This window comes from Equus asinus, chromosome 2, assembly GCF_041296235.1.
Source record: "Equus asinus isolate D_3611 breed Donkey chromosome 2, EquAss-T2T_v2, whole genome shotgun sequence".
In the NCBI taxonomy this organism is placed as follows: domain Eukaryota; kingdom Metazoa; phylum Chordata; class Mammalia; order Perissodactyla; family Equidae; genus Equus; species Equus asinus.
This window is the reverse complement of record NC_091791.1, coordinates 87,828,100-87,846,525: the sequence shown is the minus strand read 5'-3', so window position 1 is coordinate 87,846,525 and position 18,426 is coordinate 87,828,100. Positions and strand designations below refer to the sequence as shown.

The window sequence follows — 18,426 nt, the reverse complement described above, 5'->3', positions numbered from 1 at the left end:
CTGTCTGCACAGCACGCCTGGTGCCCCAGCATCCCTTCCACCCTTGGGTGTGTCTCCAGGGCCCACAGGGCTCTTCCGCCCTATCAGTCTGATCAGCACCTGGGAGAGCTCTGGGCCCTCCTCTGCAACCGTAACCCCGAGTGCCAGCACGGCACCCCAGATCATCTCATCCCACCTAATCCTCATTTGCCTCCATTTTGCAGATGAGGAAGCTGAGGCTTGGAGACAGCAAGGGACTTGCTGAGGTCCTACAGCCAGTGGGGGGGACAGGTCCTGGTTTGAAGGCCAGGTCTGGCGACACCCCCACTTGGGCTCCCGTGCCGCCATACCGGCCCCTGGCAGCAGGTGCGAGGCAAGCCAGTGGGACCGGGGTGCTAATTCAAGGCTGCCGGGCAGAGCAGCTGTTCTCTGAGTCCTGGCGGCCTGGGGCCACGCCGCTCTTCTGTTCCCGTAGATGGAGTGGTCCACTTAGGAAGAGCTCTCTCCCGGCTGCGGGGCCATTAGCTCGCTGACTCCTGGAAAACCATTTGGCCAGCGCTGACAGATGTGGCCATTACACAATCACTTAGCCCCTCTCGCTGCCCCATCCAGACCTCGGGAAGGGGAGGGGCCGCAAGGCCTGCAAAGCCCAAGGGAGGGTCTGCACAATTCACTTCCTGGCCGCCCGCCTCCTCTCTGCCCTTCGGCAGCACTGGGCCAGGCCAGGGCTGCTGCAGCGGGCAGCAGCTTCCAACAGTGTGGTCTCAACATGCTGCCAGTGACCTTGTTCTCCTGACAGTTGATCACAATCTGCTTCAGACTCAGCATCTCCCTTATCTCACAGCAAGCCTATGACATCCAAATTGGGATTATTATTTCCCCTATACAGATAAAGAAATGAGGCACATAGGGGTTATGTAGCTCGCCCGAGGTCACAAAGCTAACAGAGTCAGAGAAAGGGTTGACCTGAGGGCTCTGATTGCCAGACCTGTGGTACTTTGCCCACTTCACACCAGCGCCATCCTGCTGGGGTGTTATCACGTATGGGGAACTCAAACGGCCTCAAAGCAGGGTCTCCAGGGCCAGGGCTAAGGCCACTCCTCTCTGCCGAGGGGAGGCATGAGAACTTGCTCCCTGGGAGTGCCTGCCCCGTTGGCAGAGCCCAGGCAGCCCTTGACCCGGTGGGCCCCCAGCTTGGGTCCTTTCATCCTATGCCTGCCCCACTCTCTGCACCCTTTGCTCCAGCCGGATGAGTGTCCTCCCACTAGTGCAGCCCAGACACGGCTTTGCAGCCATTCAACAGCTGGCAAAGCCCTCTCCCGCCAGCAGCACAGGCCTCCCAGGAGAGGGACACTGTGCCATCCGGGGCACCCAGCTGATCCGGGCCGCAGCCCCAGCACTGTCTGACAGTTCCGGGTTCCTGCCCCAGTGCTGGTACCCAGATGCACCCAGCTGAGGCGGGGGAACCAGAGGCAGGAGGGAGGGGCAGTGCCCGAGTCCCAAGCAAGAACACTCAAGAGCAACGGCCCGTCTCCCGCCCACAGCCGGGCTCGGGAAAGAAGCAGCTTTGCCCAGCAGGGGCTGTCCTCCCGACTTGGAGGCCTGAGAGCAGAGGGCACATTGCAGCAGCCAGAGAAGGCTCACCCCTGAGGCCCAGCCTCCTCTGGCCCACCCAACAGAGTGCAAAGAGAAGACACAAGATGCTTCCAGGGTACCAGACAATGCTGATCCCACCGAGATGCCTTGCTTTGTGTCTCAAAAAGAGGCAACTTAACAGTCCAGGCAGGGAGCAGCCCCTCTTCTCTAAAGTGTCCTGCTTGCTGGGTTAGGGGGTAGATCCTGGTCTATCCAAACACATCGCCAAAGCCCGGCCCAAGTGGGCCAAGCAGATTCGTTCTCCCAGGGTCCGGAAGGACTCCAAAACTACAGTGAACTTCCACCTGGGGAACCTGCGAGCGACCCAGCAGAGGTGCAGAGCTGCAGGGGGAAGAAGAGAGCAGACAGCCAGCGAGAAGCAGAAAGGACGGAGGGACCAACAGCCCTGCCCCTGGGTGCCTGTCCCACTAGAGTCCCAGGGCTAGAGGCCCAGCCATCCTGAGCTCCACGGCGTAGCTCATATCCTTCTCACAAAAAACTGACCTCGGTAGTTCCCATTACTTGCAACTAAAGAGGCTTTTCTAAGACATCCTCTTTCCCTCTCCCCCGCCCCGGCCCCCTACACCTGCCTCCCAGCACCACAGGTCCCCATCCGGATGCCACGCTCTCAGCCACCAACGAGCCTGCGGAGGGATTGGGGACTGCCACATCCCCCTTCTGAGCAAGTGGGAGGGCGTGACTTTCCGGGAAAGGCGCATCCACAGGCTCTGAGAGCCAACCCACCTGTTTCCTTCTCGAGAACGGGAAGTTTTCACATGAAAAACGTCTTCAAGCCCTTGACGTGTACGAGGCTTGGTGGAACAGAGCTAGCATTCATACCACACTTCCTCTGCGCCAGTTAGCAACCAACTCATGTAATCTTCAAAGAACGCTATGAGGCTGGTACCATTATGGTCCCCGTTTTACATAAGACAGCATGGAAGCACAGAGAGGTTGAGTGACTTACCCAGAGTCACACAGCCTGGAAGAGGTGGGATTTTGAACAGGTAGCATGAGCTCTTAACCACTTCACTCAGGTTCTGAATTCAAAAAGTGTCGCTTTTCCTGGTGAAGCCAAAAATTTAAGAAGAAGGGAGAGCGAGTTTCCATGATGTGGAGTGGTTGGCCCCTTCCCAGGGCCCTTTCTTGCTGGAAAAGCCATTTGAGGGGCCCAGGAGCTCTGAGCACCATCAACATTGGGAACCCCTGCTGGGTCTGCCCTTGGACAGGTTGGCACAGATGCAAAGGCCAGGTGTGCTGGCCAGGGACAAAGTGGGGTCAGGCGACCTCTGCCCCTGCCAGGCAGGACTCAGGAGAGGCAGATGGTGGGGTGGCCCGTCCTCTGCTCCACAGGCCAGCCCAAGACAGAGCCCAGAGACAGTGAGCAAAGGCACAGCATAGTTACCCCAACTCTCCACCTGCCAGACCTGCCAGGACACACTGACCCTGGGTAGGCCTCCACTGCCCTCTTGGCCCCTAAGACCGAGCCCAGTTAATCTCGTTAATTCACTTATTTAGCACTCCCTGTATGGCGGGCAATGAGGCCCAGCTCTCCCTCTTCCCATGGGAGGCTACCAGCTGTGTAACTTTGGAGAAGTCGTCCAACCTTCCTGGGCCTCGGTTTCCTTATCTGTGAAATGGGGAGAGTAAGACTTACCTCTCTGGTTGATAGCTGGGCCTGACTGAGCTAACCTCTGTCATGTTCCCAGGTGTGAGCAGGGGCAGGGGCTTCACAAATGGGGACCAGTTATTGAGGGAGGTCTCTCTGCCCAACTGAGAGGCCAAGCGCTGGGTATCCTAAATAGAGTGCCAACCGCGGGATGGGGACCGGGGCCTCTGAGCCCCCAGTGTCCTATGCCAGGGCTGCCCACCTCCAACTCCCTGCCACCCCCACTGCTGCTCCTGGTCCTAGCAGGATGCCATCCCCAATGAGGCTGCATCCGTCCATCCTTCTGTCTGTCCCAGGACAAAAAGGCTGAGTCCTGCGGGCGCCGGCAGCTCAGGGAGGGCACCAGCCTGCACAGAGGCCCTGTCTTGTCCTGGCATCGGCTACAAGGTTCCTGAACCAAGATCTCAGAGCCCTCCACCATTTCCATTTGCGCGCTGACCAAAGCGGAGAAGCGCCCCGGCCCAGGCCTGGCGCCCAAGGGCCACGAGGAACAAAGAGAGGAGCAGCGCTCTTTCTGTCTTTCTTTTTAACTCTTCTAAATTTATTCGGGTATTTAAACAAACAGAAACTACATCATGCATGGTTACTTTTTGCCTTTGTACAACAAAACTAAGGACTCCATCTCTGCAGAGGTCTGGTGCTTCTTTTTTTTTTTCCTTTCAGGAACATGAGGCAGACTTTTTGATGTTACCCAGTTTTGCACAGTCACTAGAGTGTCGCATCATGAATTATTAAATCAGTGCTTCGTGGTAATACATAATTTCTTATCAATTATTCATGCTAATGTGTGTGTAGTTTACTTAATTGTGTTATTGACGATCAAAAGTAATTTCCTGAACGTCCTCAAGGACACAAAATTTAATCAGCGTAACTACTTTTCAGATGCAATGCTGTTAAGTATTCTTAATTTGCTCAACAGTTCACTTATTTATGTACCTTTCTGGAGGAAATACGAGTTTAATCAAACAATTAGATTGAAGAGTTAGTGTACATAAGGGCTGAAGCTTACATCGTTCCACAGAACATTCGTAATTACAGGGAAGAAGTGGAAGCGACTTCGCTGCTTTTTGGCAAGTCGCATCATCTTTATACTCAACAAGCAAAATACAGCAAGAGGAAGGAGCTGATTTTTTTTTTTTTAAAGAGACAGTGTATTTTATCCAACGCTTTGCGGTCATCAGAGACGAGGCACAATGCACTGAGGAGTATTATTCTGGGGGTCTTCTTGGGGGAAAGGGTAAAAAGGATAAAGAGGTGATCTGAAGGGAGAACCTTTTGATTATAATAACCAAACAGAAAATATCCTGAAAGCAGTGACGGTTTGCATGGAAACACCATCAGGAAACCATCAAAGATGGCAACCTTTCTGGTAGACGCCCCGCCAGAGGGACACAGCTGACACTATTGCACATTTCCCCTTTGAGCTCTTCAAGTTGACCATCCACACGGGAGAAAACACACACGCTAGACGGAAACGGAAATCCCCATGAAATTTGGCCCTTTGGAATGAATCCTCTTCACGCCCCAAGGAAGCCCTCTTCCCAAGCTCCATTTCTGCACATATGCCATTCTCGTCTCATTTCCCACTATTTCTTCAGTAAAAAAAAAAAAAAAAAAAAAAAAGCCACCACTAAGGGGGCCCCTCCATGTGCCAGGGACCTTAGGAAAAGCAGTTCATCCGGATGCGTCCTTGCGTCAGAGGCAGTCCTGGGGGTCCTTCCTCCTCCAAGGGACAGAACACTGCTTCCCGATTGGTCAACTGCCCACCGACCTGGAGTCTAGTCCAGTGCTGTTGGGGGGCTCACACTCGCTCTGTGCCTGCAGTGTCAAGATGGTGGCCCCAGGTTATGGAGCTGATGGCCTGTCTGATTGGCCCGGCCTCCCTGGCCGGAAGTGCCCAGTGGAAACTGCCAGGGGCAGAGCCACCACGGACCCCTAGAACAGGCTGTGTGGCATCAGCCCCTTCCCACCCGACATCTTCTCACCTTCCGACCCAACCAAGCGCCCAACCAACATCCTCCAATGGGAGAAAGGAGGGCGTTGCTGCTCGTCTTGGTGGAGGGGAACAAGAGGGGGTCGGGGTTACAGCAGTTTCCTGGTTCTTAATGTAACGGGGACGGTCCCGTTTCAGAGCATGACACTTAGCCCTGGGCATCTCCCAAGGACGACTGTGCCACAGTTCTCGGGGTTGACGAGTCCTTCAAAGGTGGCCCAGGAAAGGAACAGGAAGGCGCTGATGACCAGCTCCACTTCCCTCCAGTGCTTCTGGACCTGGATGGAGACCCCAGGGGTCTCACCACAGGGTGGGCTCTGAGTACCCTGGGGACCTGTCACCAAAGAAGCCAGGACAACACAGCCCCGCCGGCGGGACTCCAGAGGCACCCTCCAGATGCCAAGGGGGCTGCGATCTTCCTTCCCCTCCTGGGTCCTCGAGGAGGCCCTGGGCTGCAAGTTTCTCCTTGCTCTTAGGAGAGTTTTCCACGGGGGCTGAGGTTGGGAGAAGCAGGGGGCGGGGAGGGCGCCTGGCGTGGGTTCCCGGGACCCTCATACACTCTTCTCCCCCTCGCTGTGGTCCTTGGTGGGGGGGGTCTTGTCCTGGCTGCCGTCGGGGGGCGCCGGCTTGGCTGCGGGGCTGGGGCTGCTGCTGCTGGAGCCCAGGAGGTTGGCTGACTGCAGGACGGCCTCCGAGTGTTCGCGAGCCTTCATGCGCAGCGCAGCCACACTGGCTGTGCGGTTGCTCTGGCAGCCGTAGGTGGGGAGGAAGGAGAGCCCCATGGTGTCCGGGACGCAGCAGGAGCACAGCGGGCCCCCTGGAGGGAGAAAACAACAGGCTGCCGTCACTGTCCACGTTCTGTCTCTCAGAACTTGGGGTGGGGCCAAGGGGCTGACTGACTGTGGCTCTAGACAGTAAAGTGAGCAACGACAAGTGCTCAGGACCCCAAAGATGCACAGTTTAAGAGATCCAGTTGACTGTCCAAGGGATTGTCAGAGAGTGAGGGAGCCTAGTCAGTCCTGATTCCCTCACCAACCAGCTGTGTGGCCTTAGGCCAGTATCTTAGCTTCTCTGAGTCTTGGCTTCTCCTTCTGTAAAATGGAATCACACCTACCTCACAGGATCATTATGAGGATCCAATGAAGGAATCCCACACTCCCCAAACTATTTGCCCAAGCATCCCTAAGAATTCACAGGGGCACTGGAGGGATGTGCTAAATTTCTGAAGTCAAGGGACACCCAGCCACATCCATCAGAGGCCGTACAAACTGCTGACTGGAGGCAGCTCCTAGCTCTAACGCGAGATCACGCTGCACTCCTCTCAAGGATGTCATATTTTTGTGAAGCTGAGTTTTGCAATGTTTTGCAAGCACCACACAAAAATCCACATGGAACATAAAATGAGGGTGATGGTGTCCAATGTGATTCCAAGGTCGGAGAAGCCGCACAGGGCCCACAGGGCACACAGCTCATCGGAAAGTAACAATGGCTATTTAAGAATCAAAGGAAAATATTATTTTTCTTTGACTCATAAATATTATACTTCAAATAGCTACTATGTTGTTGGGACCTAAATACTTACCGAGTTGCTTGGACCTAACCCTTTAAGGAAGAGAACCATTAGGTATTTCTTGTGGCCCAAGAGTGTCCTGAAAAATTAACTGAGACCCTCAGGGCACCGTGAAAGGAGATTTGAGAACTTCTGAAGGAATCGGTTTGGAAAGCACTTAGCACAGGTCCGCCGTATGGAACGGGCCTCAGGAACAAGTGCCAGCCCCAAGCCTGCAGGCCAGCTCTGCATGAACCACTCCAAGAACAGACCCTCTGCTGGGCTGGGTTTGAGGAGCCTTCCTCTTCAGGCGTCCTCCTCAATCATGCGTTTATTCCATGGCTACCCCGTGAGCACCTGGCGCTGTTCTGGGCCCTAGTGACTAATCTGCAGGAAGAAGGCGGCAGCACTCCGGCCCCAGGGAGCCCAGTTCTGGGGACAGGCACACGGGAGCCTGAGCATCCCCAGTGCAGAGGCAGGCGGGGGTCAGCACCATGGAAACCGTGAGTGGAGGGCAATGCTTGGCAGAGACCTGAGTGCAGCGAGTCAGAGAGAGACAGCCGTGTGCATGTCCCGGAGAGAGCACAGCACGCAGCTAGGAGAAGAGGAGAGCAAAGGCACGGAGCTGGGGACAGAGTCACCTGTTCAGGGAGCAGCAGGGAGTTCAGAGGGACTGAAGCCAGACAATGCAGGCGAGTGGGGTAGCCAAGGGGTCAGGGAGCCCCAGCGCCAGGCCGCCTTGCAGGACACAGTGCAAGACAGCCTCAGTGAGTTTGACTGGAGGGTGCGGAGGGTTATCTGGATCAGGGAGAGGGCAGGAGGCTGCTGGGATAATGCAGGCCCAGTGGACGGGGCTCGGCCCGAGGTGGCTGGAGGGGAGGTGGTGAGAGGTGGCCAGACTCTGGATTTACACTGAAGGTTAGAGCCTGTGCGAATTGCTCCTGGACTACAGGTAGAAGGTGATGGAAAGGAAGAATTCACACGCAATGCCAGGTTTGGGTCTGGGCACCCGACTGAATGGGGGTGCAACTTCTGAGATGGGGACAAACAGAGAGAAAGGGAGGTGTGTGTGTGTAGGGGGGTTTAGAGAATCTGGCTGTGGAATCTGTGGTCTTGTTGGCCATTTAAGCTCCGAGGGGAAAACTGAGCAGTGCCGACACCATGCCCATCCTTAAGGGACACCCCTGGGCTCCAACAGCCCACCACCAGCAGGTGTGGAGGCAGGAGTCGCACAGACTTTGCACCCAGACATGGTGGGCAGACTCAGCTGCCAGCATGACATTATTTGAGAGGTTTTCTGAGCCCCTGGATAGGTCAGATGGGGACCCCCCCCATGTGTGACCCCTGGAGGAGACACGTATCCCCACGGCCTCCACCCCACCCTCCCACCTCCTCCCACCAGCCTGGGCTAGCTGCAGAGTCCGATCCCACCAGGGGAGCAGGAGATGGCCCACCGTGGCCCTGCCAAGAACAGCTGGGATGTAGTGCCTGACATTGATGTTTGGGTCACCATGGCCACTGGCTCCATGTGGGTAGGCCAACCACTTCCCCCTCTCTGGCGAGGGAGGGCCAGCAAAGCCAGTCTCTCGGCTCCTTCTGACAGTGCTCACTGCCTTTGGAAGAAGCAGCATTGCAATTAGGCAGTATTTTTGAGCCAAAAGCCACATTTGTTGAGTGAATCCAAATTCCTGCCCGCAGCCTTCAAGCCCTCGGCTCCTACTCCCTCTTACATGCCGCCCAGGCCTCCTTCCAGATGCTCACACCAGCGTCCCAGCAAAGGCCTAGGAGGGAGCTGCACTGACTAGAGCAACAGTCGTGGGTACCAGGTTCTAAGCACGTCACGCCTCACGCATCTCGGCTTGGGGACAATTCTAAGAGGTAGGCTCTGTCATCATCCCCTTTTGCAGATGGGGAGACTGAGGTTAAATAATGAGTAGCAGAGCTGGACTGCACCCACGCAGAGGGCCAGCTCCTTAACCACCGTGTTCCTCTGTCTGGGAAAAAGGATGCCTTCCTCCGCCTTGAGCCCTTCACCAGGCTCTGCCTGTGAGCGAAGAGACGCTCCCTCAGCCTTGGAAAGCTCTGCTCACACCTCTCTGTCTCTCTGTAAGCCTTCAGGGATGTCACCTCCTCAGTGAGCCCTTCAGGACCCCCACGCAGTGTCGGCTCCCTGCTCGCACTCCATCAGAGCCCGCTGCTCACACCTGCGCAGCACTGGCCACGAATGGCAGGGGGATTGTTCGTGGCTGTTGACTTGTATGGTGTCTGTCTCCCCACAGCCTCCCCCAAGACCGTCAGCTCCCAAGGTGGCAAGTTCCCTTCTGTCTCGTTCACTACTCTGTCCCCAACACCTAGCAGAGTGCCTGGAACGGGCCAGGCCCTTGAGAAATATTTGTGGAAGGAGGGAGGGAGGAGGGAAAGAAGAGAAGGAGGGAGAAAGGAAGGGAGGAAGAGAAGAAAGGAGGGAGGACGAAGGCCGCGCAGCCCCGGCTCCCACCTGTAGAGACCAGCCACTAGCCCCGCTGCTGGCTCACATCACCGCTCTGGCCACCTTGAGGGGTGAACATGCACGACTCATCCCCACTCTCCAGGTAAGGAAACAGAGGCTCCAGGAGTGACTGGCCCACGTTTGCACAGTTCATTGCAGAGGTGGAACCAGAACCTTCTGGTGGCCTTTCCGTCCTCCTCCGGGAGTGTACTAGGAGGTGACAATGCAGCCGTCACTTCAGGCCTCAGCTTTGACCCAGGGGCCCATCCAGTGGGCAGCAGCTGCCAGGATGTGCGTGAGACAAACCACAGATGCCAAGCTGACAAGGGGAATTCTGGGAGCCCGTCCCACAGCCCACACCTTGGCCGGCCCCAAGCCTGGTGACGTTTCCAGCAACAGTGAGTCACATTGGGTCACTTCCCGGGTCCCGACTGTCCCGCTTCCCCTGGTGGCTCTCACACAGACACAGCGGCACACTGACAGCAGTCAGGGCTCTGCGAGAAGGCACGGTCATTGCCAGGACTGTGCCTGTGCACGAGCACTGGGAGCCATCCTGAGGGCCGGCACCCACCCCCTGGGGGAGGCCCTCCTCCCCTCCAAAGGGGAGCTCATGGGTGAAGAGATCAAAACAGAAAGAATAGCAAACCCCCTCAGCAGTGGGCAGACTGAAGCTTGTCCTCTCTTTGTCTTTTCTAGAATTTTTCTCATTTTTCTACAACAAATATGAATTTTTTTAAAACTCAGAACCGTAATTTTAATTTTAAATGAATGTTAAAAGGAGAGAAGACTGAAATTAGAGGGCCCCGCACCAGAACACTTGCGGAGGGGCTGCAAGGGGCTGGGGAGCCCAGGTGTTGGAGATCTGAGGGCACTTCATGGGGCTGTGGGCTGGCAGGGACCCCGAAGGGGCCACAGTCCTCAGGCTCAGCCCTAGGCAGCTGGTCCCGTGTCAGGCCAGCACGCCAAAGGTGGGCTTACCGTGTCGCAGGCTGATTCTTGCCCCCAGTAAGGCCTCGCTCCAAGGTAAGCATCAAAAAGGGAGTTAAAGGGTCTGTGACTCCAGGATGAAGACGTCACCTGCAGGATGAAGGAGTGCCCCTGGGACGAGGCAGCTGACACCTGCTAGGTGGCACCTGCTATGGGTGAGCCCCCAAGAAAGCCACCGATAATGACACCCCTGGCCTGCAAAACCCAGACTCAGAGGGCAAGAGAAATAAATTATCTCACAGAACCAAGGCTGCAGAGGGGAGAAGAGGCTGTGAACATCATCTAGCTCACCCCCACACTAGAGACACGGGGAAACTGAGGACCAGATGAGTCCGACCGCTCTGCGAGACCCTGTGGTTAAAAATTGTGAGGACTATGCATACAGGGGCGTGTTATTCGGCCTTAAAAAGGAAGGAAATTCTGACACAGGCTACAACATGGCTGAACCTTGAGGACATCATAATATGAACTAAGCCAGTCACAAAAAGACAAATGTCGTTCGATTCTGCTTACACAAGGAGCCTAAAGCGGTCAGATTCATAGAGAAGGAGAGTAGACCGGTGGCCGCCAGGGGCTGGGGGAGGAGGGGAATGAGGAGCTGTTGCTTCATGGGGCCAGAGTTTCAGTTTGGGAAGATGAAAAGGCCTGGGGATGGGTGGGCATGATGGCTACACAACAATGGGAACGTATGTAATGCTTCTGAACTGTACACTTAAAAATGGTTAAGGCAGTAAATTGTACCTTACGTGTATTTTACCATAATTAAAAATTAAATTAGGGGCCAGCCCGGTGGCGTCATGGTTAAGTTTGCGCACCCGGCTTCAGCGGCCACGGACCGAGCCCCACTCATCGAGCCACACCCTGGCAGCATCCCACGTAAAATAGGGGAAGATGGGCACAGATGTTAGCTCGGGGCCAATCTCCCTCACAAAAAATAAATAAATATATAAATTAGATTAAATATTTGAAAAAACAAAACCATAAGAGCCAAAGGAGAGTTCAGGTCAGTCAAGGGGAGGATGCCTGTGGCTATCGAGACTGCCTCCTGGCTCTTCCAGCGGGTGAGGACCTCCGAAGTCCCCTGGGCCCCGCGCACATGCCCGGCCACACACCACCTCACATACCTGGGCAGGTCCTCGACCCACCCTACTCACCGAGCCCCCAAGGAAGCGCTGCACGGCTGGTACGCCTCCCCAGAGCCCTGCCTCTGGCCCAGGACTCTGCCCCGTGCCCGCCGGGTAGGCATTCCCACAGCAGGGCGGCAGACCCTGAGAGAGGCACCCAGGCCAACAAGAGTCTTTGGTACACTGCCCCTCACAGATGTCACCCTCTTTCCTCCTCTACACCCCAAGTCTAAACAGGAGCTCACGTGTCCATCACAGGGGGCCACTGCTTATCAGTGGACTCATAAATGTCTAAACAGCCACGTCGAGGAATGCTGAAATATGAACCACTGGGAGCCGTCTTCTCTCTGCCCTGCCCTTACCTGGGTGAGAAGATGGAAGATGTGCCAACCCAGAACGTAGACACAGGCAAGACTGAGAGGCGATCTGTGCAACAGACAAGATCAAAAGGGAACAAGGAGGCAAATCTAACGCGACGATGTTTATCAGGGAAAAGTGTAAAGTCTATGATCTGTGGCCGAGGATCCAACTATACAGAGGAGGACATGGCTCAGCAGTAGAGCCTGTGGTCAGCATGACTTCACAATAAGCTCACAGTGATGCCATACGGTTGTGGGTTGCCTTCACAGAGGCAGAACCTGCAGAAAAAGGGAGGGTAAAGTCCTTCTCGCCTCTGTCACAGTCAGACCATCAGACCAGAGGGAGAAAAGGAGGAAGGGTGGGAGGGGTGAAAAGTGAAAGAACTTGTGCTATGTAGCTGAGTGGAGCCCAAGGCACAATGGATATGAGGTCACTGCCTCACTCTCTCTCTCTAGCTGCGGAGGCTGGGATAGAAGCAATGGGCGGAAGTGAGAGAAAGAAAGGTTTTCTTTTCTTTACCATCAGCATGCTATGCATGTGCAGAGAGCTCTCTGGGGGTGATGGGTTTCTGCTCATAACACCCTGAAGCCCCCTTGACAAGATGTCATAGAGAATCTTCATGTACAATATGGGCTATCAGAAAAGATAAATTTTTAAACCCCTTTTAACAAAAATGGAGTGGGTTCAGAATAGGATGTGAATTATCAAACTGAGTTCTCCTTCCAACTTTAAAGCATGTTTTCAGAATTTCAACTGATTTCAATCTAACCTAAATTGTCCAACACTAGCATCTCTCTTAACTCCTGTAATCATTTTTTAACGAAGAAAAAAATGATCTCCACAAGGAGGATCCTTTTAAAACTGACTCTAGATTTCTCCATCATTTCGAAGTACCCATAGCAACACCAGATTTTCCCATAGGCCTCTGGGGCCCGAACCACTTCATCGACCCGGAGCACTACTGAAACCCAGAAGGAACAAGACGGAGACGCATCCTCTGCGGTGCTCAGGGAGACAGACGAACAAATAGTTACCAAGTAAACACCCAGACCCCCAAGTGCATGCCCTTTGCCCATGAAAAGCAGGCGCAAGGCCCTCACCAAGTGCTCAAAGATCCTCCCAAGCACGCTTCCAGCATTAAAGTTGTTGCACTTACAAGACCGCCACAAACTAGAAAGAAACATGGCTGCTAATGGCAAACACGTGGATGAGGAATACTGAGAAAAGAGACCCAAATTTCCAAGCCAGCCAAAAAACTCAAAATGCGCCATAACCTGGAGCCTTTAGTACATGGGCAAGCAAAGCAGGACCGTCAGGATGGGCGAGCGGCACAGGGCGACAGCAGGACCTGTCACAAGAGATGACGTTTGAACACTGCGCCATGCCTGCCACTGTTGGTGACGGGCCACGCTGAGTCAGTCATGAGAGAGGCCCAGCACCTCTCTTAATTGCGTCAGGAAGGTGGCAATGACACTTTAGAACATGTCTACCCCGAAACTGAGTTGTCATTATCAAAATCCTATAAAATGAGAATGATGAGAAGACCTCTCTGTGGCCTGAAAGCCGGGTGCATCCTGCTGAGGCAGAAGAAAGTGGGTTTTGGAGTTTGGCTCCACCACTAACCAGTCATGGGACTTCTCATCATCTTTCCGAGTTTCAGCTTTCTCGTCTGTAAGAGGAGGTGACAGAGCCACCTGTGGGAGAAATCCTATAGAACACCAAGTACCAAGTCCTCGAACAACTATTACGTCCATAACCCCACACAAATTAAAGGGCAAGTCTAAGTCACAATTCACAGCTTTCGTTTCAGCGACCAGCTGAAGAGCTCAGCTTGTTCCGAGCATCCCCCGGAGGACACTCAGGACGAACCCCGAGATCGGCTGCAAGATGCATGATCGTGCCCAGAGCATCATCCTCAGCGCAGCTCCTCCGCTCCACGTTACACACAGTCCCTCCACCGTTTCCACAGCTCTGTCGGTTCCTCCGTGAAGCCTTTCCCACCTGACCACAAGTAGAGTAATTTATTCTGCCAACAAAATTTTGAGGAGTAAGCGAAACAAACTTTCAAAAGTCTCATCTTTTAATTAATAGATTTCCAGTCTTGGGGCTCTAATTTTCTTTCTTTTTTAAAAGAAAATCTATCAAAAAGCTATAATCATGAATGGGCTAAAAATTAAATTAGCTACAAAGGAAGTTGTCCCAGTGTGGCATATGGCAACGAAAAGCTATGAATAACCGAATAGCCCAATAATAGGGAATTGACTGAACAGGTTAGAGTCATAGAGAACGCACTGAAGCTATGACAGACTTGTATTACAGGAGGATATTTAGTGCCATGAAAAAAAATATAATAAAATATTAAGTTTAAGAGGCAGGTTAAGAAACAGTAAATCAATATGATCCCATTTTGGTATTTGTATGTATATATGTGTATATGTGTATATGTGTATACGTATATATCCATATATCCATAATACGTCCATATATACACACAGTACAGATGTGTATATGTATGGCCATATAACATGGGATCATAGGTGTATATATACATAAATTTATTTAGAAATGTAAAATACTTATAAATTTAAACTTTTAAAATTTTTTAATTTCTAAGTAAGTTATAAAATACATAAATTTATTAGAGCTATATATTTATAAATGAGAAGAGAACAAATGTACCAATACCAAAAGTTCATAGTGATTTGATTCTGGGTACTAAGGTTACGAGTGATGTGATTTTTTTATTCTTCCGTGTGTTTTACTGTATTTGGCATCCTTTCTAAACTGGCCAGGTATTACGCTCATGAAAATGGTGTCCTTTTTGTGACTCGTAATTTCTGGTCTCCTTTCGTTCGGATGATGGGAAGGGATGCTCTCTTCTAGAACAGAGTCCCATGGCAGTCGCTGAGGAATACAGATGAGTCCTCAGCACCCTGCATGCCACTCCACGAGGGCTCATGGCCTCAGTCCGCACTGCAGTTATTGACCAGCGAACATGGAGCTGAGGAAGCACCATGGAAAATCCACCAGGCACGTTCCATCTATCTCCCATTCTGTGGGGATCAAAGGCAGTGAGTCCCTTTGCATGGGACGCAACCAAGCCACCAGCCAGCGGACCCCCAAAAAGGCCATGACTTCCTCCCTCCGGCCCCACAACATGTGCCGTCACTAAAGTCTGTGCAAGAGCCATCTGGCCCTAAATGCAGCCTGAAAATTCTTTTGTTTGGAAAACATACTACCTCCCGGACGCTAAATTAAAACACACAATTAGATTTCCATTAAGTTACAGCAAATTCTGCCGAATTGATCTCATCGGCCTGCATTCCTATATGACATCATGCTTTAAAGGCTTGGCCTGAACATAAATACTTAATGTAATAAATACAGTCTGAAATATTTGATCTCCTTGGCAGTTTAATTGATCTACTACACAGACTGACAGGAAAAATTAAGTTAGTTCTGTCTCGTCTCTGCCGATAGCACATTTTCACCATAGAGGCACGTGAACTACAATTTTGGTTCCAAGTGGCTCGCACTCTGATTTCCTGTAGAATGGTCAGGTTAAGGGTAACAGAATTGAACAAGGAAATGAGTGTGTGGACTTAGGAGACATTTAATGCAAATACCGTAGTTCATCTCTCTTTGCTTCATAGTACCATAGATAAACAAACATATTTTGTGATTCGTAACAGCGGTTTCCGAGAGTTGACACGGAACGTTTGAGTGGGATGTTGGTGGATGCCTGCAATATTTAAGCATAGATTTTCAGATGCTGTGGCTGAGTGTGCTCACCAACGGTCAGACACACGGGGTTGAATTCACTCCCAGATGTCTTCTACCAAGGAACCCGGAAGCGCTTGTCTCTCTGTTGAATGGCTTATATGTCCCTTCCGCCAGGAGCTGTGTTTATTTTCCTTCCCACCTCATTTCCCAAACATGCTCTGAGTGCCCTTCACCCACCCCACCCCCATCCTCCTGATGCCGGAACTAAAATGTCCCATTTGGGTACAAAGCAAAGACTCAAAGATTTGGAGAAGGAAGAAAGGGAGGAAAAGCTATCTTTCCGGACCAGCTGACATATTTCAGTTCCTCAAAGTGTCTATCTCTCAGATTCTAAGTTTCCCCAATGCCCCACGGAAAGAAAAGCTGCGGTCATGACAAAGTGACCCGATCTGATTAACGCCCAAGTCTCCAGGTGAATTTGGCAGGTGATTCTGGTGGAATGGACGCTAAATCCCACCCATGTCTTAATTCTACCTATCATATGTACCACCACTGTCTCGACACCTGCTTATTCACTCAGCAAACGCTCCTTGGCGGGAGTGGGCTCAGCCAACCATTCCTGGTGCTGAGATAGTCTCAGGACCAGCACCAATGTCCCGTTTCTGCTTGGATGTCTTTGAAGGGTAAACAGATAGTGACAGCACCCAGATCCAAGGGCTCTGGCACAGCCAGAGGGGAAGAGGAACACATGTTCGGGGCAGTCCCATGCCAGTTAGCGCTGTGCTCCCTCCCTCCTTCCAGCAGCAGCCTGAGCTCTGGATGCACAGGCTGCGTCTCCCGCTGCCTCTGGGCACAGGCCAGAAAGCTTGTGCTCAGCTCCCTGCACTCCAGGGCCCCATTGATTAGCAGGAAGGGCAAACCCATCAGCACCCATAGGAAATGGCTTCTGGAAAGTGAGCTGCAGTTTTTAAAGCCAGAGAATGACAGCAGGTGCCTGTAAAAGGAACAGAATCAATACAGGGCGTGGGGGGCTGGAAGGCAGGACACCTGGGTCCCTGAGTTGTCCTACCTCACACAAATGCACTGCGTGACCTTGGGCAGTCCTATCCCCTCTCTGGGCCTCAGTTTCCCTCACTGTATTCTGGAGAAGCAGTGGTAACATACTCTCAAAGAGACTCCTTCTGAATCTCAAGTGCTAGGATTCTTTACTCTTTCTTCCTGACATCAGCTGGGCATGGGGGGCCTAGGGTTGACCCAGCCACTTCCCCCATGAGGACAGACCATGTTCTGCCCCTCTGATTCTCTGTTCCCCAAACATCTGTACCCTCAGAGACAAGCCAGGGCCCCGGGAGGGCTGTGCTGTATTATCGCAGCTGCACACACCAAGGACCTCATGAACTGTCCCTTGGAGGCTGGGAGCCTCTCCCACTTGGGGGCAAGTGCCTGCAGGAAGCAGGACCCTTGGCCCCAGAGGTTCAGACCCAAACCTTAACCAGACCCCCAAGTGACTTCTCAGCCTCATCATCACAACCCTAACAACAATTGCCACCACCTCCTGGACTCTTGGATGTGCCAGACACAGATACACACCCTTCCAATCACAGGCACCATTCGGTATGGCCAGCAGGATCCTCATTTCACAGATCACGAGACTGGAGTCTGCCCTAAGTTGACACTATAACCAGAAGGAGACAGTTATGGACCATGGCCGGTCTGACTCCAGAACTTGGGCTCACCTTCAAGCCATGCTGTCCTCTCCTAGGACTCTGGCTCCATCAAACCTTATGCTTTGCCTTTTCCTCAACATACCAGCCCTGCCAGCCACAGTGCCTTTGCACATGCCATTCTCTCTGCCTGGATTGCTCTCACCCTCTGGGCAACTCCTATGCTTCCTTCAAGCCCAACTCAAGCATCTCCTTTGGAAAGCCCTCCTCATTCCTACAGAGAAAAGAGTTCCTCCTTCCTCTGGGCTTCCCCCTCACCTCGCATGCCCTTGTTCTCCTCTATGAGAGCACATGACTGTGTCACATGAGGTGGAATTCTTTGTTGACCCGTCTGTCTCTCCAAGCCCAGCCAGACACAGGCCCCAGCCTGTGGGTAGAGATGTGTCTAATTCATCAACGGATGCTCAGCTCCCGATTCAGAGTCTGACAAAGTGGGGTGCTCAGCGAGTCCTGAATGAAGGACAGGAGGGCCCAGTGGGTTCTGAGGTCCAGGAGGCCAGAGCCAGCGGACTGGAGCCTTCTGAGTGAGGCCCATCTCCCAGGCCCAGAGCAGCACGACCTTCTTTCCTCCTTTACCCAAACTCCACCACCTGTTACTCTGCACCAGACTCCGTGTTGGGGGCAGAAGGGAGTGGCCTGGAAGGACCTAGAGGGGAGTGACATATGGCCAGTGCCCTTGAGGGGCTTATAGTCAAGATCAGGAAGTAAGGTAGGTTCAAAAACCCCCAAACTCATGTCAAGACGCCAGAGTATCCCCAATGCCTGTGTCCGCCAGTCTCCGAGAGGGCCTGCAATGAACCAGCTTCCCAGGACTCACGCCTGTGTGCAGGCCCCTCCACTCGAGTCTGGGTTGGCCCTGTGACCCACTTTAATCAATAGAACACACCAGAAGCCACACTGTGTCTGTTCTGAGTGCAGCCTTGAGAAGGCCTGGCACCTTCCGCTTTTATACTCTTGGGAATCAACCACCAAACGTGCCATGGGGAGAGAGAAAAAGAGAACCCCAAGCTTCCCAACATCCCTGCCAAGACCAGAAAAGGAAGTGACGCCATCTGGTAAGCACCAGCGAGCTGCCATCCGACTGCAACCTCGGGAGACACTCCAGGCAAAAGCAGCAGGAGAACTTTCTGGCTGAGCCCAGCCAGGCCTCAGCATCAGGAGAGGGAATAAAACAGCTGAGCGGTAGTGCTGCCAC

General features: G+C 53.0%; 1 protein-coding gene across 1 annotated transcript in view; it reads right to left on the bottom strand.

The window, feature by feature from the left end:
- Positions 1-3,812: 3,812 nt before the first annotated feature.
- Positions 3,813-18,426, bottom strand: part of DRGX (dorsal root ganglia homeobox) — a 33,266-nt gene continuing 18,652 nt past the window's right edge. The window contains exon 6 of the mRNA XM_014841571.3: positions 3,813-6,093. Within this exon, the coding sequence (XP_014697057.2) occupies positions 5,828-6,093 (266 nt within the window). The 3' untranslated portion in view covers positions 3,813-5,827. The remainder of the gene's footprint in view (positions 6,094-18,426) is intronic.